The following is a 24,897-nucleotide window of genomic DNA, read 5'->3' as shown; positions in this document are numbered from 1 at the left end:
TCTGCCTTTGATGTTTTGAGCAATACCTCAAATTCATCAAATTTATTTACTAAACTCCTAGCATTGGTGTACACGCAAGTATACATGCACCTGTTTCTATTCTTAGCTACCCTAACACAACCCATGTGTTTACTTGTACCGCAGTGACTCCCAGCAGTCTCTGAAATATACTGCATCTTGTTTTTCAGGCTTCTGCTCATTCCAATAGAAGCAGTGTAAGAATCACTTTCACCTCTGCCAGTGGCTACTGTTAATCTATTAGTCCTTGTATCCCCCCAAGCTAGTAGTTTTCCGACCCACCTAACACTGCCTCGATAGCATCAGCAAATATTCTCGCACTCTTTCTATTTAAGTGTATCTCATCCCTGTAGAAGCAGTCTCTCCTGTTAACAAGTACAGTCCAGGCTGAAAAAAATTCTACCCCTTGAGCCTTGCACAATCTTTCCAGGGCTGAATTGATCGACAAGGCTCTCATTATATACTCCCTCCTATCGGGTCTGGGCAGAATTGCAGACACTTTCAAATTGAACCCTAATTCAGGGCTTTTTTTCAACAGTGACCTGTACTTGTTAATTAATTCTGTCGGTCTCCTACTCTTGATATCATTAGTGCCAACGTGTACAACTATATCACCTTTTTTTGTGCCCTTAAAAGATGTTATCCGCTCTACAACGTCATCAACCTTTGCCCCTGGCAGACATACCCTGGTTCTGTTCCACCTATCCTTTTTACAAAACATGTTCCCCGTTTGCCTGACAATAGAGTCACCAACAATTAGTAGTTCCTGTGGGACCAGCGCATTCTGCCTTGGGGGGGTTGTCGCTGTGTTGCGTGATGACCAAGTGCAAGCTCTGGCGTTGATGTGGGCAGCTGAGAGCTTGATGGGTCCCTCAATTTAGTTCCTTCGAGGGCATCCATCCTGTCCTTCAAGCTCTCATATAGGCCCATAACGCTGAGTTGTTTCCCGATTTCATTACACTCCTTGCATCGCACACACACACACACAAAGATATCACCCATGGCAATATCATGTCCCGTACCTGAATGCTCCACAAACATCATGAAGCAGTGCATTTTAAAAGGCTATGATTCAGAAGGCAACTGCCCCCCTCAGTTCTCCTCTGAACCACAGCATTTCCATCAGCTTGAGCCTTTTGCTTTGCTGCTCTGGTCTGAGTCATGATTTCGATTAATTTCAATAAAATTTCAATTTCAGTTCAAAATTATAACCCTAAACTTGTATCCCAACACAGTTATAATGGTATATATATTTTTCAATATCAAGTATTAATTATCTACGAATTCCCTTTATATAACTTCCGTATCAGTTATGTATTAATTAATTATGTTACGTTTGTAATCTAAGTCGTTATGTATTTAGTTAAAAGTACAATTTAACTGACAACGAAGTTCAACAAGTTTAATAGATTCTACCGATCAACTGACAATATTATAACCTATACTATACTAATGCTATCTAGTTCGGTATATAATGTATCGTATGACAAAGGCGGCAAGTTACGAATGGTAAATCTATGGACACTTAAGTATTAATTAACTTTCAAATCTCGCTGTCTCAATTCAGAATAAACTAACGATCCTGACTAAGTGTCTATAAGCTACTTAGAAAATAATTTGATGTAAAAATGGTCAATAAAGCGGCTAAATATGGCTAAAAAACTTCTCGTTCAGCAGAGCTGCAACTTGTAACAAGTGGATTTGATACCCTTACCGATACTTTTATATGCACGCACGCTCGCTCACACACACACACACACACACACACACACACACACACACACACACACACACACACACACACACACACACACACACATTTAAGATTGACCACCCCTGGTCAAAACATTATTAGCATTAGTAGAGGCATTTGATGCATTTGAACAGCATTAGTAGAGGCATTTAAGATTGACCACCCCTGGTCAAAACATTATAAACAATGTAATTGCTAAATAAAGCCCTGTTACGTACATGGAATTATATAATTATTTTATCATCATCATTATTATTTACTAATAACCATGATAGTCATATCCCTAATGACGATATTTTATATGCACATGTGCATTCATTCCTGTGGAAAATTTGCACATTATGCAAGTTGAAAAACTGGAAAAAGCAGAATAACTTGGAGAGAAACCTTACTCCTTCTTGCCTCTTCTCTCTGACTGAAGAAACTGCTAGGAATTCCTCAAGTAACTAATGGATATAAATGCAGTTCTCTCCAAACAAGTGATCAGCAATGAAAACATTTATACTGTCACAGAGAACAAGTGAGTTACAAGAAAAATTGTTTTTTAAAAAAAAACTATAGGTACATAATTATTTAGCTTTTGTATAGATCATCTTAGTATTTTCACTACAATAAAGTTCATTAACTATATCAATTTACTTCTCTGGAATGATGATAAATTTATATTTTGCAAATGTTTACTTGTTTTCAGAAATTTACTTTGAGGTGAATGAATTAAACCAATGTAACATTTATGTCCCCAAAAAAAAATGTACATTATTCAAGATGACACATTCGAGATGACTTAACTGTGTCCATTACCATACACAATTTCATGATTTCAATTCTACACTTCTGGGTGTTAATGGATAAAAAAATTCAGAGATGCAATACAAGTAACTACTAATTGAAAATTATCTATCTTGCAAGAAACATGGTCATAGTATTCACTTAATAAGAATTAATATCCCAATAATAGTTAATAATTTTAAATAAAACTTACCTCCAAAACTAGTGGTTCAAAATACTTGTTTGTTTCCCACAGCTTAAATAACTGCAAATCAGAATAACAAAAAATGCCTGAACTTAGTGGACTCAAAAATGCCTGAACTTAGTGGAAAACTTAGTGGACCCTTCACAGTCCACTAAGTTTTCTAATCAATTACACATCCAAAATAGTTATTAACAATATTAGCAGTTAGCTGTGTGGAGACAGTTATAATCTTTGTTATTACTTGCTAGAAGTTTTTAACAGGCTTTTTGCAAGACATATGAATAAAGAACAATGTTACTTTATTATACATCAATCACTGCAATTTTTCAAGAATTTCATAAATAAAGATCACCATGGTTAAAACTTCTTATTAAAAAACTTAGTAATTAGGATAAATTAAGAACTTTGTGCAATGTTAATATCATGTGACAGATATCAAGAAAGTAAGATGCACCAAACTACAATTGCAATTTATTTTAAAAAAAAAGTTATAACTACAGCCATTATCAACCCACTGCAGGATGGATGGAAACCTCCTCAACAATTCATGCTGAGGGAAATGGACCATAATCTGCCACAGTGGTCCAGTGCGGGTTGGCAGATCGACTGTATTTAGCAGTCAGGGGCTTGAACCTCGGTCTACTCAAAGAGCGTGTGCTACTACACTGCCGCTCCTGACCACTTGGCTACGGAGGCCACTTTACATATTTCCAACTTTCAGAAATCAGAATCCTTAAAACATTTTGTACAGATCTGTCTTTCTGCCAAAATGCACTAAAATTTGAAATGTTTCTCCCAAATCAATAATTATTAATTCAAATCTGCAGACTGCTAAACATAAAATGTGCTCATTCATACACTGAATGCATAGTAGAGAAGCAAACCACAATTACTAATTTATTTCTAATGCCAACAGTATTAAACAGGAATATTAAAATTTTCATTTCTGAATAAATAAATACTGTGCCCTCTCTGCAGCTCAGTCCCAGGCAAAGCTTTTTAGATCCTAATAATCTACAGCAGAGGAAATAAACTGACATCAAGGATTTGTATTGAAACTTAAAGAGAGATAAAAATTTATTCTATATTTTTGTACTGTATTTACTGCTGTAATAAACTAAATGAATTTAACTGGAAAGATCCAAGCAGAAAAAAGTATCAGTAGCCTATTGTTTGCCAATTTTTCTGCAACTAATATGTATTCCTATATGCACAATATGTTGTGAAAAAAATAAGCAAACTAGAAGCTGACAATGTGGGCAGAACACAGCTGTCATGCAAGTAATTATAGTCAATAAACAGCCCTTCACTTTTTTTTTTAATGGGTCAATACTGAAACACTTGTCAGTGATTGTTCAACAATTTCTTTGTACCTAGGATGCCTCAATTGCAGAATTGGCAAATTTTGTCAAATTATCAAATTTTGTTAATTACCAAATTTTAACCAATAGCTAAAGATAAAAGAATATACTGGTGGGGGGGGTAAAAAAGTCTAAAATTCTCCCTGCATTTTATAGTCCATAGCTATAACAGGACGTGCAAGCAGTGATGTTTTCAGATCTTGCCTGTGAACAGGAAAAGTATGGTCAAAACAATCAGGTGGCCTTCTGAAAACTAGCTATTTTTTCACGTGTGACAGTTCAGTTCATATATTGTCCAATACTTAACTATCAACGGTCTTGGCCAAGTATTTAAACATAAATTTCCCTCAATTTTCTGCCACACTACAATCAGTCATCATTCAAACAACTGAATAACAATATAACAAACAATAAAAAAATAATAATAATGAGCAAGATTTATTAATTTCTTCAAATTTTAACATATAAAATAAATAAATTATTTAAATATCTATTTCTTTTACAGGAGAATACAACAGCTAATGCATGACACAAAAAACAGACCACTTTTATCAAGCAACAAAAACTCTTCTTCCTTTAATAAGAGCATAAGCCAAATAACAGTTAATGAAAACATTACAATATTTTCCAGTTACTGCTTCCTTTAATTGCTATCTGTACAACTGCAGGAGTTAATAGGACTAGAGCTGCAGAGTTTAACCTCAGAAGAAAATTCTTCCTTCTTCCAAATGAAGAGAAATAAAGCTTACCTTTTCTTCTTCTTTTTTTTTTTTTTTTTTTTAGAATAATCAATGGCTGTGTATCTGTGCATGTACATGACATTAGAATTATTTTTCAAACCTTTATTATGTAAGAATAAACGTAGTCTTCATAGGAGAGGCTGAGACTTATTCCTCTTCAATAGAAACATCAAAATAAAGATAACATATTCCAAACATAAAAAGAAACCAAAATATACTTTAAAACAAGACATGAGAAGCACCAATTTCAATAACCAAACTTCCAAATTATTTGCAGTTACTTCTCACAAGTATCTAGTTTCTAAAAATCCTAATGCTCCTTCTTAAAGATAAAATCCCCCTATTGCTAGATGTAACATTCAAAATGAAATGAATTCCATTGATACCCAATAATGATAATCATTAAATGATAATCCAATCATGACGTGCATATATATTCAACTGATCATGTAATTAGTGCTTTCTTTAGTTGGCAGCAGCCATTATTATTTTTCTCTGAGCGCAGGATGGTTCACAAACAATTTAGGGCAATAAAAGTATACACAAGTTCTTACACATAAAACATCGGTAACTTCAAATATAATTCAATCTAAACAGAAGTACAATTCAGTAAAAGTATTTACAATTCTATGCCCTTCAGTTATCACAAAGCCTATTAACATGTCTTGCAAATATAGCTGTTTAGGACTAAATTCTAGTATGATATACAAAAACTTTAAGATTAAAAATTAAAATAAAAACTTTAAAAAAATCAAATAAAAATCAATCAAAATAAAATCTAAACATGGGCTTTTTAAAGCTCAGTTTAAAAAAAAATGCAGAGAATACCACAATATAATGGCAACAACAAAAACAATTGCTGAATTAAATGTGAGTAAGCTGTGATTTCCAGGGGCCCCTTAAGCTTGTTATAGACACTCTACTGGGTATGACAGACTAGGGCTGACTACCTGGGAGTCTAAAATGCTAATAAACTGAAATTTGGGGTCCCACTCCCAAATCAAGTGGACCAAATTTCTTTTATAAGACAAATGCACCTTCATAATGGTGGGACTTTTAGTAAGTGTGAGTCTGTCTTCCCCCCCATAGGGAAGGTCTTACACACTGTATACAAGATCAAGGTCATCTCTTGTACACACTAGTATATGAGAGATGACCACCTATGTGTGAATCAATGTGTAGCTGTAATGTGGAGTCCACATCATGCAAAAAACTGCCATCTCTGTGTGTTACCGGGCAATACTAGGTAGTAGATGATTCTGATCATCTGGTGTACCCCCTCACCATTTTGCATATTGGAGGCTTGAAGTGGTACAATACATGTTTAGTCACCAGAGCAAAGCTCCAGAAATGTAAATCTCTTCCTCATGCAATACGAGCAAATATGGCAAATATATTGGTGAAATATTGTAATATTCCTTACATTTGAGGGTACAACTCTAAAATTCTTTCTGCAGCCCTGCTGCTAGATAATCCACCACACCAAACCTATTGGTAACTCTTTAGAAGGTATCTCGATTAGCTAGTTATAATCTCACTGCCTCTACTTTGCCAGTTATTAACTGGAGAGAGAGAGAGAGATTCCAAATAGTGTGTAATATTATTCCTAGGAGCTAGGTATATTCTTGTGTGTATCCTACATCCAAAATTTTATTCATTCATATAACATGTGCCCTCCTCCACTCCACTTTAGCCAAACTAACAAAACAAACTTATCCATGATAAGATCTAAACTTCCCAAAAACTTCATTTCCAAATACAGCCACTCCCCGGCTAACATAACACTCAACTTATGGAAATTCAACTTTACAAGTTTTTGCTGGCCAGTGCAAACTTAAAAAAATCATGGAAGCGTATTTTGCATCCCGTAGGAATAAATGGAGATATCATTAAAAGATCGTAATGTGAACCCAATAACATATTATTTTTTGATAATTCGTTCCAAGACCGCGGAAGCTGAAATTTCTGCTATTTATCTCTCTAAAAGGTTGTTTTTATAATGCAAATTGCACTGCACTTTCATCATTATCATATGTTCCATTCCATTACAAGAATCAATTTTGAATGGCTTTGTTGATATTTTTCTAAACCGCATTTCTGGAGGTCACTATCACCATAAAACAATAAAAACAATTTGCACTTTCCGGTATATTGAGCTTTTGTGTTAGTGCAATCTATTATAAACAGGTAGTTTATAATAGATTGCTTGATGTTTATAATATAACTCGATCTTGTTGCATTAGGCGATAATACTGATAACTGGAATTCTGTGGGTTTTTACGTTATGGTATTATGGTGAAATTAGTTCCCCTTCAATTTTCAATCATATAAAAAACATAAATAAATTTTCAGAATCTTCTCTTCATTCCTATTTACTTATTACAATGATGAAGGGAAAGGGACCAACAGAAAGTGCAAGTACTGGAAGTGCTAGGAAACAAAACAAAATTGATTTAGAAATGAAGATGAAAATGTTTAAGAGTAGAACAAAGCTTGTTTTAAGGGACAGTGTGTGTATAAAAAGAACATGCTAAAGGATCAATGCATTTAAGATCAACAGTAATCACAAAACAGTGTTCAGGTGCTATATCAAAGACAGAAAAGCTATTAATAATATGGATGGAAAATCAGATTCAGAAGCAAGTGCCCCTGAGTCCAATTAAGCAAAAGCAAGAAGTATTTATGAAGATTTTAAGGAAAAGTACAGCAAATCCTAAGCCAAGTTTGTGGCAAGCAATGGGTTGTTTAATAGGTTCAAGCATCGCACTGGTTTATAAAACATTAAAGTATGCGGTGAGGTCATACTTTACAGCTGCAATTGAAATTGTGATGCAGTGAAGTCATCTTTACAGCTGCAAGAGAAATTGTGATGCGTTGGGAAAAAACCCTTCTAAATCTCCAAAGCCCTCAACTTCCGCAGCAGCATGCTTATCAGCTGGAGAGTTAATTCAGCAACGATGCTCGAAAGGTAAAACTTGATGACATTATGCCTGTCTCTGTCTTTTTGTAATTTTATAATTTTGAAATTTTTGTAATTTGGTACACTTGTAATTTTTCCTGCACATGAGATAAAAAAATTGAATAAATAATTCTATTTACATGTTCATCGCGGAGCAATATGGCCTTAGTTGCTAATGCTCCTAAAAACCAAATAACAAACAAACAAAACATGTTCATCGAACATTTCTTTTTTGCTTCAATCAATTCAATCCAATTAGCAAGTGCTGCATAAGCATTTAGGGAAATTCTGACTTACATAGAGTTCCGTGGAACGCAACTCTTACATAAGTTGAGGAGTTGCTTTTAATGTGGTCTCAGTTCCATCTCAACAATGTTCATTTCCAAATACAATCTACAAAGACCAGCTTACTTTTTCTGACAAAATCCCAATTATCAGTTGCCAAAACCACTACTCATGTCAATTGCCCTAATTATTCACTCCAAAGGTGGTATTTGTGCATATCTGCTCTGATATTCCTTGATAGAAATTTCTTCACCTGGAACTTTTTTTTTTTTTTTTTTTTTTTAACTACTTTGAATTTCTGACTTAAAAATCTCTCTATCCAAATCTGTCAAATTCAACTATTGCCACTATCATCCTACCAGCTACCCTAATCACTCAAAACTCTGTACTTCCTTTCTTTGAAATGTGACTTTCTCCAGTCTTTCCTAACAGTGAGATAATTTTCCTTGATGATTTTAATGTTCACAACTCTGGCTGGCTTCAGATTTCTAGTTACAAGGACCCAGCTGGCTGAGATGCTGAGTCTTTCACAATTACTAATAACCTCACACAGCTTGTTCATTTACCTACCAGAAAACCTGACAATCCTATTAAGATTATTATTATATTTAATACCACTCTTACATCATGTGAAATCAATAATATAGTTTATTTAGCTATTCATCTAAACTACTGTACATTAAGGTAACGTTTCAGGTATCTTACTGATACCCATCATCAGACCGTGCTGTTGGAGGAGCAAAAATAGAAAGGGGTTAGAAATTTGAATACATTTCCAATATTACAATTATGAATATTATGATTTACAACTGCCATATTTACAATTACCAATATTATGATTTTACAATTAGCAAATAAACAATTCTAATTTTGATATTAAAAAAAATTGCTCTCTTATTCTGGTTTTCTGGCCTAGATCTGGGGTGCTTGTGTAGTGGAATCCTAAGGTGACCTTTGCTCACCTATGCTGAACATCAGGTTTTGGCATGTAGGCCAGTTCTGGTGGTCTGGAAGGGGTTGTATGTGGGCTACTCTTCCAGACGACTGGCTTATTTTCTTTCTCTGGTTCCTTATTACTTCTTCCATTTTCTTATTAAAAAGATGAAAATAATGCTGGTTGAACTCGTTTCCCTGTTTTCTATTGATTGCTGGGGCTCCAAACATTTTTAAGAGGAAGGTTACGTTAAATTTCCTTCTGTTGTATTGCCTATCTGTAGAAAGGATTCTTATGTTCTTGAAATCCCAAGTGTCACCTCATTGTAAGGCATGGAGGGCTATGTTGGACTTTAGAACTCTACCATATTGTACATCTTTTTTGTTCTCTTTGTTTCTGCATTGTAGACGTCTGTATGACTCACCTACATATGTGCCCCCAAACTTACAGTCTATTTTATAGATACGATCTCTAGGATTGTCAGGATTGTTGGACTGTTGTTTTTTCAAGATCTACTTGATGGAGGCTGAACTTTTGAAAAAGGTGGCTATACCAAATTTTTTGGCTTCTTTAGCTATTTTAGTACTAACAGATAGTATATACAGTATACATATGGAGGCTCTTCTGTCCCTTCTGGGCTGGGGTTGTGTGATGGTCTTGGAGGTGTCTTTTATGGCTTTGTTGATAACGTGCATAGGAAATACTTATCTGGGACAAGTTATTAGCTGTAATAATGATAAATGGCTGGAACTCAAGAGAAGAATAAATTTTGGATGGATAGCATTCAGGAAATATAGTCACATACTGAGGAGCAATATCCCAGTTTGTCTGAAAAGTAAAATAATGAATCAATGTATACTCCCCACCATGACTTATGGAAGTGAAACTTGGGCACTCACCAAAAGAATGGAAGAGAAGCTGAGAACTACACAGTGAAGAATGGAACAAATTATACTGGGAATCAGACTGTTAGATAAGAAGAGAAACACATGGATTAGGCAGCAAACTCAAATAAAGGACATTCTTATCAAAACTAAAGAACTAAAATGGTCTTGGGCAGGACACATAGCTCGAAGACATGACAGATGGACTAAGGAAATAACAGAATGGTACCCAAGAGGAGCTAGAAGAAAACCTGAAAGACAACGGCAGAGAATGATAGATGAAATTCATGAGTTTGTGGGTAGTAAATGAATGGCCATTGCACAAAACAGAAGGAACTGGAAAGTTGCTGGAGAGGCCTTCATCCTGCAGTGGATTGAAAATGGCTGATAATGATGATAATAGGAAATATGTTCTTCATGGTAAGCCTGGTTATTGTTTGTAGCTCCTGTTGTAGATTATCTTCATTTCAAATTCTGTAAGCTCTTAGGATGAGAGAGTTTAGAATGCCAATTTTTGTAGAGAAAAGATGGCAGGATTAATATGATACCAGTATCAGTGGGCTTCCTGTAAACTTCCATATGGAACTCTCTGGATTTTCTTGTGAACAGGATGTCCAGGAAAGGAAGGTTGGCATTGTTTTCTATTTCCATTTTGAATTTGATTTTTTTTTTTTTTTATGTGATATGATGCGATATGCTACATAAGAATGTACCATATCACATTTGACTTGAATCCAAATCCCCAACTTCATTTCTGCCTACAATAAAGCTTGAAACAATTGTAAGGGCAATTATTTTCTACATGAGTAGAAAACTTTCTTCTCATCCAAATGGTAGTCAAGGATTCTGCTACCTTACCAAAGCCATTTTGGTCACAACATCTGTCCATGAATATTCCCATCTCTGTTCAGCCTGATGGTTCAGCTATATCCTCAGCTAAAGATCAAGCTGATTTATTAGCATTATACTTTTTTCTAGCTCTTGTATCGATGATCTTGGTAAATAACATCCCACCATAGCAAACAGTCAAATCAGCTTCCAACAGAAGAATCAGCTTCCCATGAGCCTCCAACAGAAGAATCAGCTTCCCATGAGCCTCCAACAGAAGAACATTATAAGAATCAATTTTGACACCAAGAAAGCACCAGGTCATGATCGTTTCTCCACTTGTTCTCAAAACCTGTGCTCCTGAGTATGCTTCTGTTTTGTATCACCTTTTTACACTTTTTTGGTATTTTACCTTCTGCTTGGACATTTTCTCACATCTGGCCAGTTCCTAAAAATGGAAGGGTAACAAATCCTTCCTGTTCAATTATTGCCCTGTTGCACTTACCTCTACTCTTTCCAAAGTAATGGAGAAATCCATAAACTGCCAACTCTTAAATTACCTAGAGAACGTCCGCCTAATCAAAGATTGCCAATATAAATACCATCAATGTCTATCCACTGGTGATATAGAGACTTAATGTTACTCGTCTTTTTTGGACAAATTCAATGGAAAAGTTTGAATTGACATGTCTAAGACTTTTGATCAAGTCTGACATCAAGATCTGCTAAAGAAACTTCTATCTTTTGGACTGCATTGTCTTTTTCAACTGGGTATCCAGCTTTCTCTGTGACTGCTCTTTGAGGGTAATGGTAGATGGCATTGACCTGACTTCCCCACCAATGCTGGTTCCCCAAGATTAAGTTCTTTCCTCCACTCTTTTCCCCTTCTATAGTACTGACTACTGCTTCCACTGTAAATCCTAACTATAGTATTACTGATTGAACATAGCATACTATGTTCAATCTTCCAGTTTGAGAAATCTCGCCCTGCACAAACAGCCTCAACTTCTTGAACATTCATCACACATTCCTTAGATGTCAATCTCCATGTAATTCTCCAATGGGGAAAATAAAACTTAGTTCACTTCAATCCTACCAAAACTCAGTCCCGTCTTATTTTTCCCAAAAAAACAAAAAGAGACTACTGTTCCTATGCTCATCTTTGAAAACACTCAAATTTCTAGTCAAGATCACATATCTCTATTAGGGATTACTCTGACTTCTAATCTCTCTTGGTATAAGCACATCGCAAATATTAACTTTACCTGCATCAAAAAATTGTTTTTTTTTTTTTTTTTTTTATCTTTGCATTACTTTTCTTCTAAATAACTAATAACTCCAAATAAATCTCTAATTTATCCTACAAGGAATACTGTTTCCACACCTGGGGTGGCACAACCAAACCTCTCTCAAACTCCTTTATTAAAAAGAAGGCAGTCGGGTTAATTGTCTCATCTCATACAAACATACACTCAATTTCTGCTGCATGAGTTTTCTATAAATACTTCCATTGACACTAATCTTCTGAATTGGCATCTTCTGAACTGATCTATACCTCTTCCAAACTAGCTTGAACATGTCAGAACCAATCAGTATCCATTCACTCCCCAACTCAGAGGTCAGAGGTCTGCTGACGAGGCTACTAGTGACGGTCGTGTTCCAAGCCGCTAAGTGGATTTTTATTATTTATTGATTTGAAATTATTGTTTTTCTAAAACTTTTGATTTAAATTTAGTAGTATAACATTATTTTGTGATTTTTTGATTAATTTGGTGTATTTATTCTTTACTCGGCCTTGTAAAAGTATCGGTAAGGGTTTCCACGTGTTCGTAACTACCGCTACCGTTATTAACTTTCCCGCCATTGTGATACCGTACTAGATATACCGTAGGTTATATACCGTACTAGATAGCGTTAGTTGAACTTCGTTAGCAGTTAAATTGTACGTTTAAATAAATACATATAACGACTTAGATTACAAATGTAATATAATTAATAACATAACATAATTAATTAATAAATTAATAGAATCATGACTCAGACCAGAGCAGCAAAGCAAAAGGCTCAAGCTAATGGAAGTGCTGTGGCTCAGAGCAGAACTGAGGGGGGCAGTTGTCCTCTGACTCACAGCCTTATAAAATGCACTGTTTGCTTGATGTTTGCAGAGCAATCGGGTACGGGACATGATACTGCCAAGGGGGATGTCTTTGTGTGTGGCGATGCAAGGAGTGTATCGATATCAGGCAACAACTCGGCGTTCTTGTGGGCCTATATGAGAGCTTGAAGGACAGGGTGGATGCCCTCGAAGAAACTAAATTGAGGGGCCCATCAAGCTCTCAGCTGCCCACATCAACGCCAGAGCTTGCACTTGGGCATCGCGTGACACAGAGACAACCCCAAGGCAGAATGCGCTGGTCCCGAAGGAACTAGTAGTTGTTGGTGACTCTATTGTCAGGGAAACGGGGAACATGCTTTGTAAAAAAGATAGGTGGAACAGGACCAGGGTATGTCTGCCAGGGGCAAAGGTTGATGATGTTGTAGAGCGAATATTATCTTTTAAGGGCACAAAAGGTGATATAGTTGTACACGTTGGCACTAATAATATTAAGAGTAGGAGACCGGCAGAATTACTTAACAAGTACAGGTCACTGTTGAACAAAAGCCGAGAATTAGGGTTGAATTTGAAAGTGTCTGCAATTCTGCCCAGACACGATAGGAGGGAGTATATGATGAGAGCCTTGTCGATCAATTCGGCCCTGGAAAGAGTGTGCAAGGCTCAAGGGGTAGAATTTTTTTCAGCCTGGACTGTACTTGTTAACAGGAGAGATTGCTTCTACAGGGATGGGATACACTTAAATAGAAAGGGTGCAAGAATATTTGCTGATGCTATCGAGGCAGTGTTAGATGGGTCGGAAAACTGCTAGCTTGGGGGGAGACAAAGACCAATAGATTGACAGTAGCCACTGGCAGAGGTGAAAGAGATTCTTGCACTGCTTCTATTAGAATGAGCAGAAGCCTGAAAAACAAGATGCATGGTATTTCAGAGACTGCTGGGAGCCATTGTGGTACAAGTAAACACATGGGTTGTGTTAGGGTAGCTAAGAATAGAAACAGGTGCAGGTATACTTGCGTGTACACCAATGCTAGGAGTTTAGTAAATAAATTTGATGAATTTGAGGTATTGCTCAAAACATCGAAGGCAGATATTGTTGGGATATCAGAGACGTGGTGTCACACAGATATAAGGGATGCGGAACTGCAATTTGGGGAGTACAGCGTCTACAGAAAGGATAGACAGGATAGGAAGGGGGGAGGTGTTATGCTATTAGTTAAGAAACACATAAAAACCAAGGAAGTGAAGCCAGTCGACATCGCTGGACAGTGCAGTGTGGAGTCAGTTTGGTGTGACATAAACATTGGGAGATCAAAATTGAGAGTAGGAGTGTGCTATAGGCCTAATGACTCTGATGAGTATAATAAGGCACTGTACAGGGAAATAGAGTGGGCCAGTAAATCAGAGTGTCTTATAATGGGAGATTTTAATTTCCCAGATATTGACTGGAATTTGGGGGCTGGATACTCACACACTAGCAGGGCTTTTGTGGATTTATTGGATGATTGTTTTCTACATCAGCATGTTCGGGAGGCAACTAGAGGGAGTAATACTCTTGATTTGATTATCAGCAGTGATTCTTCATGCATTAAGAATCTGCAGATAAATGAACCACTAGGTGGCAGTGATCACAGTGTGCTGAAGTGGGATTTACTCAAAGAGGTAACTACCATTAGGGGTAAAGGGAAGGGTTATTGCTTCCGTAAAGGCGACTACGATGGACTGAGACAGTATTTAAATTCTATACAGTGGGACCAACTGATGATGTTACCAACAGCAAATTCAAAATGGGAAGCATTCAAAGAACTTATCTTGGAAGCTACTAGGCTTTACATACCAACTAAGAAATATTGTTCAAGATTTAGGCCAAAATGGATGTCAGATGAACTAATGAGGCATATGGCAGAGAAGAAAAATGCATGGGATACTTACAAATTAACACATGACACAGAAGTCTATGATAGATACAAGTTGATATGCAACCAAGTTACAAAGGAGGTTAGGCAGGCGAAGGCAGATTACGAGAAATCCTTGGCAAGGGATGCAAAGAAAAACAGCAAAGAGTTCTTTACTTATGTAAACTCTAGAAGGAAAGGGATGAATCAGATTGGTCCACTTGATATTGATGGGTCAAGTGTTGATGATCCTGCTCAGGTGGCTAACAAACTAAATGAATATTTTGCATCGACATTCACACATGAGGAGTTATTCAGCGAGGGGAATGCCAGAGGTGTATTCAACTCTAGCAGTAAGTTACAGAATCTTGAAATAACTGGGAGTAAAGTGGAGGAGAAACTGTTGAAGATAAACACAAGAAAGGCACCCGGGGTGGATGGGATCTATCCAGTTATATTAAAGGAGGCAGCAAAGGAAGTAAGCAAACCCTTAGCCATAATTATGAGAGCTTCCTTGGACTCAGGGGAGGTACCCATAGACTGGAAATGTGCAAATGTGACCCCAATTCACAAAGGAGGATCAAAGGCTGACACAAGTAATTATAGACCTGTGAGCTTGACTTCTGTTCCAGGAAAATTAATGGAGGCACTGGTTAAAGATGCACTGCAGGATCATTTAGACAAGACTTCAGTTATAGCTCAGACACAGCATGGTTTTGTTAAGGGGAAGTCTTGCCTGACCAACTTGATTGGATACTATGATGCAGTCACAAAAGAACTGGATGCTGGGAATAACTTTGATATTATATACTTGGATCTTAGAAAGGCTTTTGATACTGTTGCACATGGAAGACTGCTACACAAATTGGAGCAGTGTGACATTGGAGGCAAATTGCTGCTATGGATAAAGGGGTGGTTGAGGGGGAGAAGACAGAGAGTGGTAATCAATGGACACTGCTCATCGTGGACTGATGTTATTAGTGGAGTCCCTCAGGGCTCAGTGTTGGGTCCATTATTGTTTTCTGTATTTATAAATGATATTGATGATGGTATATCGGGATTAATGTCCAAGTTTGCAGACGATACAAAGGTTGGCAGGGTTGTCAAGGACACTACTGACACTATGCTTCTGCAACAGGATCTGGAAAGGTTGAGCAGATGGGCTGAGAGGTGGCAAATGAAGTTTAACATTGACAAATGTAAAGTACTACACATGGGAAACAGCAACCCCAGGGCAACATATCAACTCTATGGTACAACACTGACAGTGGTAGAGAATGAAAGGGACTTGGGGGTGGTTGTGCAGGCAGATATGAAGTTCTCTGAGCAGTGCAGACGGGCTGCAAGAGTAGCTCATGGAGTATTGTCAATGATATACAGGAATTTTTCCAGCAGGGATAAGGAGGTGATTATTCCATTGTATAAGGCGATGGTCAGGCCACACCTAGAGTACTGTATACAGATCTGGAGGCCTCATTTCAAGAAGGATGTAGAGCTGCTGGAACGAGTACAGAGAAGGGCAACAAGATTAGTGAATGGAACAAAGGGGTGCTCTTACGAAGAAAGGCTTAAGTTTTGCAAATTACAGTGTCTGGAGACTAGGCACCAGCGAGGTGATCTGATAGAGGTGTATAAAGCCTTGAATGGTTTAAGCATGCTCAATGCTGATGGGATTCTTCCTCTAGCTCAGAATAATCACCTGAGAGGGCATAAATTCCAATTGAGGAAAGACAGATGTAGGATAGACGTGCGGAAATTTGCCTTTAGCCAGCGGGTGGTTGGTTGGTGGAACAGACTTCCATCCCTTGTGGTGGAGGTTGATAGCCTAAATAAGTTTAAGGCTCAGCTGGACAGGTATTTTGAACGAACAGAGGGGTGAAGTGGAAGTGGTTTTTTTTTTTTTTTTTTTGGCTGATGCTGCATAAGCTTGCTTTCTTGCATCATATGCCTCTACTAATGCTAATGCTAATGCTAACTCAAAATTCAGAGAACTAACTTGTCTTCCTCACTTATCCCTTCCACTTCTGTTTCCTGGAACAACCCTCCTTTAAATGTTTGTTGTTTGTTTGTAGGCTTTACGGCACAAGGGCAGCAAGACCACGATATATCTTCCTTTAAATGTATTTCCAGAAAATTACTATCTACAGAAATTCAACTCTAATGTCAACAAGTATCTTCATTCCTCTGAGCTTTTGATCCATGCACAATAGTAGGTAGGACAGATTCTGATACTTTTGTGTTTGGGGGTTTCAAAAAGTGGAGGCCTTAGCCAATTTCAGCCATTGGATATCTCAGTCAATAAACCCTTCACAACAATCATGCAATAGGAGTAGACCAGTTGGATGGAAGTACCAATCTCAATTTGGTGGCACCAACAGGAGGAATGAAACAACTAACAATTTCACAGGCATGCAAATGGGAGTTAGTTAATCTTGATGGTACTAAAGATGATGACTCTGAAGGAATGTGAAAGTTCATACCACAATATCAGTAATGAAGAGTTTGACAGTATCAACAGGTTCTACAATGCTATAATATCTACAATCTACAATGCTTCTGCATTGCCATTTTATTTATTAACATTTTAAATGCATCATGATTGACTGATTTTGATTTTTGTGGCACAAAAACAACAAGGTTATAGTGCGTCATGAAAAGGTATTAAATGCATCATGACACACACACAAGTGTGTCATAGGGTTTTTAATTCACTTGGAGGGAAACCACCTGACTTTAGAACCATTTTCTTCCACTTTAACGGAAGATAAACCAGATATTTTTGTCAAGCAACCTTCACAAGTGACTGACTAATTCAGCCACAGTAAGAAGCCAAAAGTGTCTCTGTCTATCTCAATTCAGATTGACCCAATCCAATAGTTTTCAATCCCACATCAAAAAATTTGTCAGAAAAGCAGACAGCAAAAGTGTTAAGCACTACGAATTTGTGCTTCAAATGTTATGTGATAAAATACATTTTTTTTTCCAAATTTTTCCTCATAAATTAGGTGTCATAGTTCAGTGTGCCTTATCACTGAGAATATACAGTCACTGATCACAAAGATAAAGTGAAATAAAATATGACTAGCACTGCCTACTGAGTAAGCCACCAACATATTCTCTGTTACATTTAATTTGATAATTCATACTTATTAAGATTTATTTTATTAAGATTTATTATTCAAAAAAATATAAAACCTTAAAAACTAGCAATCAAGCTGCTAGTTTTTTTTTTTTTTTTTTTCAGGCATACCACTTATATATAAATTTATTTATAATTTGAAAACAAATATAAATTTGTTTTCAAATTATAATTGATATAATTAAATTTTTAAAAATGGCATACCTTTAATAATTTCTGCTGCTTATCTGGATCTACAGCTATACTAGTTGTACAGAAGATAGGAATAACTACTTTGTCAAGTGCCTTCTTCAAATCATCAGCATTTTTTCTCATACTGAATAGCCAAATTGAAATATAAACTAGTTATTTCAAATATATATGTATTAACCACAATTTTTGTAATGAAAATATTTAGAAACTTTAACAGAAGCAGAAAAACATTGAAATACAGTCACAATTAGTTAAACAACCCTGGAAATAGCAAAAACTTAGCTACAGCATCACAATTAAGTCAGTTAAAAAAAAACTCCATATAAACTGCACCAATTTACCTTGGCTACTGCACCATTTCAAAATTATATACCACTGCTATATTGAATATAATATAAGAGTGAACTGACACTAAGTTATATATTTTTTGAATAACAGGTTACCATACAGTGTGTCTCAAATACTGTACACTATACAAAGTTAAGATCATGCTGTTGCCAGATAATGATCATATTCATGCTGTTGATTTTTTTTTTTTTTTTTGTGCTGTTGATTACTATTGCCTATGATAATATAGCTGTAAAAAGGAAACTTAACTTAAAACCTTTTAAACAAATACTGCTTCTTCTGCAATGAAAACACTAGACTATCTTTCATCCTTGACATTACTTTGCTTCCAATCAATTATAGCTCAAGTGAAATGACAACTCGGCCTATTATGGAATATTATTCCCACATCTAGGATGGTTCCTCCCCCCAAAACAAAACCTCTCTCAAATTCCTATACTTTATTAAAGAGTGGCCAGTAGGTTAATGATTCTCACAAACACAACCCATTCCCAATCACCCAAATATTCAGCTTCTGCTACATTCTTTTCTGTAAATATTTCCATGGGAACCGTACTACTTAATTAGCATCTATAATTTCACCTTCCTTCCAAAGCAGTCTAAACAGCTGCATCAACTATTAACATCCATTCACAATTCAATTCCTAACTCAGTGAACTAACTTTTTCTCATTTATCCCTTCTACTCATATTCTTCACTTCAGAACAACCTTCCTTCATATCGAACTGAAAATTACAATCTAAAGAAGTTCATGTCCAACATCTTCTACATTCTGAACCTTCAACTCACACATGATACTAGAGTGCTACAGGTTTCAATACCATTTGTGTTTGGGGTTAACCTTAAAAAACTGTATGAGCATCATGAAGGAAAAATATCAAAAATAAAGGAGCTTTCTGATTACTCAATTCTGCATTAAATACCATTCCATTTTAAGAAGGCTTTTAAAAAAAGTAAAATGGGATTAAATGAAAGTGAAAGTGGATAGGATCTATCCAATTATATTAAGAGAAGCAGCAAAGGAAGTAAGCAATAATGAGAGCATTATTGCTTCCTTCCTTCGCCATAATTAAGAGAGCATCCTTGGATTCAGGGGACATACCCACAAACTGGAGATGTGTGAATGTATCCCCAATTTACAAAGAGGGATCAAAGGGTAATGCGAGTAATTACAGACCTGTTAGTTTAACTTCTGTTCAAAGGAAAAAGTTTGCAGATGATACAAAGGTTGGCAGGGTGGTTAATGACAGTAATAACAGCATGCTACTGCAATGGGATCTAGAAAAGTTGGGCAGATGGACTGAGAAATAGAAATTGAAGTTTAACATTGATAAATGCAAGGTACCGCATATGGTAGCAGTAACCACAAAGTAACATACCAACTGTGTGATACTACACTTAAGGTAGCTTTTTTTTTTTTTTTTTGGTAGTTGTTGGCGCATTGGCTTCTGTGGCCATAGTGCACCTCCCAAGGTTTTTGCAGTACTTTGATCCAAGTCCGAGGTGGGATTCGAACCCGCGCCCTTTGGGTTGCCAGGCAGGCACTTTACCCACCTGGCTAGCCCGGTCGGCACTTAAGGTAGCAGAAAATGAGAAAAATCTGGGGGATTATTGCATAGTCAGATATGAAATTCTCTGAGCAATGCAGACAAGCTGCCAGGAGAGCTCATGGGGTTTTGTCAATGATATACAGAAATTTTGCTAGCAGAGATAAGGAGGTAATTATCCCATTGTATAAGGCAATGGTCAGGCCACACCTTGAGTACTGCATACAAGTCTGGAGGCCTCATTTTAGGAAGGATGTAGAGCTGCTGGAAGGAATACAGTGAAGGGCAATGAGATTGTTAAGAGGAACAAAGGGGTGCTCTTACTAAGAAAGACTTCAGTTCTGCAAATTGCAGCATTCGGAGACAAGGCACCTGCAAAGTGACCTGACTGAGGTGTTTAAGGCTTTGAATGCATTAAGCAAGCTCAATGCTGATCGGTTCTTTCCTCTTGCTCAGACCACACACATCAGGTGGAAAAAATTCATACTAAGGAAGGCCAATTGCAGAATAGATGTGCGGAAGTTTGCATTTAGCTAAAGGGTGGTTGATTGTTGGAGCATACTTCCATCTGTTGTTGTGGAAATTGATAGTTTAAATAAATTATAGTAAGAACTAGACAAACTATTGGAGGGAATAAATAGGTGAAATGGGGTGATACGGATTTTTATGGTTTTTTTTTTTTTTTTTTTGGCTGATGCTGATGTTTTAGCTTGTTTTCTTGCATCATTTGCCACTGCTAATGCTAAGCATCTCTGCATTTCAGTATATATGACACTGAAAGCTGATGAGGGGAGAAATATTAGTAGTACTATTAACTATAGAGTACAAGAAAGCCCTATGCTTCTGCTACACTGGCCAAAACAAATTTTAAAAAAATACAAATTATGCACTTCTCTCAACATGTATAAATATTTGAAAATTCCATCTTCATTCATTTTACTAACCCCTCTAAAAGCCTTAAAAACCACAATCAGGTCCATGTTAAGATGCCTGTTTACCAAGCCCTGTAACCCAAGTCTGAAGTCTTTCCTCGTACATTCACCCTTTTGCCAATCTCATCATGCAAGCTGCCATCAGTAAACTCAGTCTTCTTGCAAATGAGTTCTGCATACTTTGACAAAGTATTCCAAATGAAGTCTTACAACTGCCTTATACAGTAGAATTATTACCGCCTTATAAAAATCATCAATGGAAAACACCATGGGCATTCCTGGTCTGTTTACCCTGCCCAGATAACTTCATATCTGTACAGTACTGCTAGATCCCTTTCTTCCTCTACTGTTTTTAATTCAGCCTCACCAAGTGTATGTTACTTTGAAGTTGCTATTCTCCAAGTGTAAGACGACTTTGCATTCTGCTGCATTAAAACATAGATGTCACTTTCCTGACCATTCTTGAAGCCTGTTCAAGTCATCCTCAAGGAGTGCTGCTTGGCACCGATTATTAACAACTCTCCCAATGTTTACATCATTGACAAATTTTGAAATCACACCCGCTATCCTTTCATTGATGTCATTTGCAAAAATCAGAAAAAAAGAAACAACAGTGGTCCAAGAACCAATCCTTGGCATACCCCCATTTCTGATTTTATACCAATTCTGAAGAATATCCATTAATCAAACATTTTTCCACCCTTTCTACAACCACCCTTCAGTCATCTTAGAATTTTTCACAGTAATCCCAATATGTTCCAGCTTATCTTGCTAAAAACCTAATAAACTATGATGAAACTATTCCCTACATCCAGCTTATGAGTAAATTTCAAATCTCATTTCAATGGCTCAAAATAGCATGATTTCCTATTACCAAAACCATGTTGTGGGTCCTTCAGAATGCTATTTCTATCTAAATGTACCTGGATTGCACTCTTAATCATTGCCTCCAAGAATTTCCCTACCACTGAGGCCAGACTGACAAGTAAATGTTTTCCTCATCCATTTTCTTTTTATGTTAATCAACCATCACACGAGCTATCTGGGTGTTAAGCTGTATGAATTTGATTTCCTGAAATTTGTTAAGATTAGGGTGTGCTGCCATTATCAGTTTTTTGTGAGTCACATGGCCTTTAAGGTAAATAGGACAGTTGGAGTCGCATACTGAATGTGTATGGTCCATTTTTTCCCCCTTGGAATTTGTGCATGCAGGCAGCTCAGACTTCTTTTCGCATTCCTTGTATGTTGTTGTTGTTATTTGGTTTTTAGGAGCATTAGCAACTAAGGCCATACTGCTCCGGGGATATGCGGTGGTCATTCCCTGACCTTTCCGCATTCTCCATATTTGGTGGCTCGTGGGCTCTAACCCCGGTCTAATCAAGAAGCATGTGCTACGCACACTGCTGCTCCTGCCCACCTGGCTACATACGAGCCATTCCTTATATGAATGGCCATGCACAGCACAATAGTCACAGGTGAAAACCCTCTGAGTTCATGTATGGGTGATGAATCTGAACATCATACATCAGAAATACTTGGGGATTGCAAAATGTTCCCGGAATCAATGAGAGAAAGAGTCTGTGTACAATCTTGACTGAGAGGCTAGAATTTTCCAGATGGAGGACGAGAGCTCAACAAGTTAACATTTTGCTTCAAGGTAGTTGGTGTGGTATATTTAGGAATGAATCATTTGTGCACTGAAGTTTTGCTATGAATACTTCCTCAACGAGTTCGTCCTTGGCAGTGTCTTTAGTGACATCAAAAATTTTTACAGATGGGCCCTGGCCTTTGGGGTTTCAGCCTGCAGGCTAAGTTTAGCTACCACTGGGTTTTGAAATAATAACTGGGCATCAGCTTTTGTTACTGTCTTAGAAATGATCTCAACGTTCCTAGTTTTCTGGATGTAATTGACTTTTAAGTTTCTTCATGTTGGTCTTAATATATCTGGTCATTGTATCTTTTATGGCTTCACTGGAGGTCTAGGATGACTCCTTGGCCAGTCTTAAAACAATTATGTTCAGTTTTGATGGAGTTTTAGTCTTTGGAACCAGCAGCTCCCCAAGTGGCTGATTGGTATTCCTCAGTGCTTGGGCATACGAGCATTTGTTTTTCTTGCTCATGATTATAGGCTGTGCATTCAGTTTCTCATTTCAAATATGAAGGTCTAAGAGAACCCTCTCCATTCACATCCATATTTGAATAATTTGGGTTCTGACTGCTGCAAAAACCCAATTTGATTGCAGAGCAAGAACTTCCTCCAGATCAGTGGTTGCCAAAGTGGTCGATATCAAACCCAAGGGGTCGATATAACATTGTTGGGGGTCAATTCGGCCTCAGGGGTCGATAGAAAAATATAAGACATCATTGTACGGGTAATATTTAATTCGGTTAACTTGGATTACCTCCATCCTGAATGACAACGCAATTAAGAGCAATTCCAAGGGGGAAAAAATGAATTGTGGGAGCTGTTGTTGATTAAGGGTTTAATGACACAAGGGCATCAATGGCCAAGATGTGTCTTTTCCAAGTTTTGATGTAAATCAAACTTTTTTTTTTTTTTTTAGATTTGTTTGTCAAATCTGATTTGCCAAATAAAATTAAGCAATTCATCTATATTCGCAGAATTGTCTAAGATCTGTTGATGGGTAACTGGATTCTGGTTATTGCATGAACTCTGAAAACAAAGCAATCTGGAATTTCTGAATCGAGGGCATACCAAAAGAATGTGTTTTACGGAAAGCTGAACTTGGCATTGGACACAGAGTGGGGGATTTTTGTTTGCCAATAGATGAAAATGAGTAAGATGAGTATGGCCAATTCTCAGTCTGGCAAGTATTACTTCTTCTCTGCGACTCTCTCTTATGCTGGAATTCCCTATTTCTGGATTAGGTTTTATTTCCTGCAGTTTATTGTTGATTTCATTTTTCCATATTTGAGCCCATTCATTTTCACTTTCTCTAATAATGATTGGACTAAAATCAGTGTGTGGAACTATCATTGTTTTATTTGGCAGTTCTGATGCTGACTTAGCTGCAATGTCTGCTTTTTCATTGCCTTCTATTCCGCAGCATCCTGGGATCCAGCAAAGAGTTATTTCAGATTGTTTCTTTTGATAGAAGTTGATTAGAAAGTCAATTTCTTGTAGGAGAGGATGACGAGAATGTCGTTTACCCTGTATGGCTGAAATAGCACTGAGTGAATCCGAATATATTAAGACAGAGAGGGACGACTGTTGACATATTTCACTTAGTGCAAGCTGTATAGCATATAGAATGCTGCACTCAACTGGAAGGGATTTTGAAATTACATGCGACGGGAGCACGGCTGCTGCACCTACATGTGATTGGGTCTTAGATCCATCCGTATAGATTATGAGTTTCCCAGTGTGTTGCGAAGTATAGTTGGCATGCAACTGTCGGATATTACATAGTGGAATGGTATTTTTTGGCCACTGAGCGAAATAAAGATCAATGTTTATATGATGTCTATTCCATGGAGGTAAAGGCATATTTTCACTTTCCGCAATTTTATTGAGATCGAGTTTCCACTTTTTTATTACTTCTTGAAGACGAATCCCAGCAGGTCTGGGTTCATTAGGCTTGGATTCATAAAGTGTTGGCCATAAAGGTTGGTTGAGGTATACCCAACAGGGGTGAGTTGGAAAGCTTATTTTGGCAGCGTATTGGCAGAGTAGGCGTTGTCTTCTAAGATAAAGCGGAGGATCATGTGCTTCTATATACAAGCTTTGTACAGGCGAGGTTCTGTAGGCGCCTAGTGCTGATCGAAGGGCACTGTGTTGAATGGTGTTCACAGACCGTAAGATGCTTTTTTTAGCTGATGCATATACTATAGCTCCATAGTCTAATCGTGACCGGATTAGAGCACGATACAAATTCAGCAATGACTGTCTGTCAGCACCCCAAGATGTTGAGGATACTGCATGAAGGATGTTTAGTTTCTGGAGGCACGTAGTTTGTAGATAGGTCACATTTTTTT

General features: G+C 37.1%; 1 protein-coding gene across 1 annotated transcript in view; it reads right to left on the bottom strand.

Annotated features, from left to right (window-relative positions):
- Positions 1–24,897, bottom strand: part of scaf6 (SR-related CTD associated factor 6) — a 320,666-nt gene that overhangs the window by 192,132 nt on the left and 103,637 nt on the right. The window contains exons 8-9 of the mRNA XM_090374863.1: positions 18,087–18,198; positions 2,754–2,804 (exon numbers count right to left, since the gene is read on the bottom strand). Of these exons, the coding sequence (XP_090230989.1) occupies positions 2,754–2,804; positions 18,087–18,198 (163 nt within the window). The remainder of the gene's footprint in view (positions 1–2,753; positions 2,805–18,086; positions 18,199–24,897) is intronic.

Source organism: Mastigoproctus giganteus, chromosome 5 (genome assembly GCF_048544385.1).
Source record: "Mastigoproctus giganteus isolate SK-2022 chromosome 5, ASM4854438v1, whole genome shotgun sequence".
In the NCBI taxonomy this organism is placed as follows: Eukaryota; Metazoa; Arthropoda; class Arachnida; order Uropygi; family Thelyphonidae; genus Mastigoproctus; species Mastigoproctus giganteus.
This window is presented reverse-complemented; position numbering and strand designations above follow the sequence as displayed.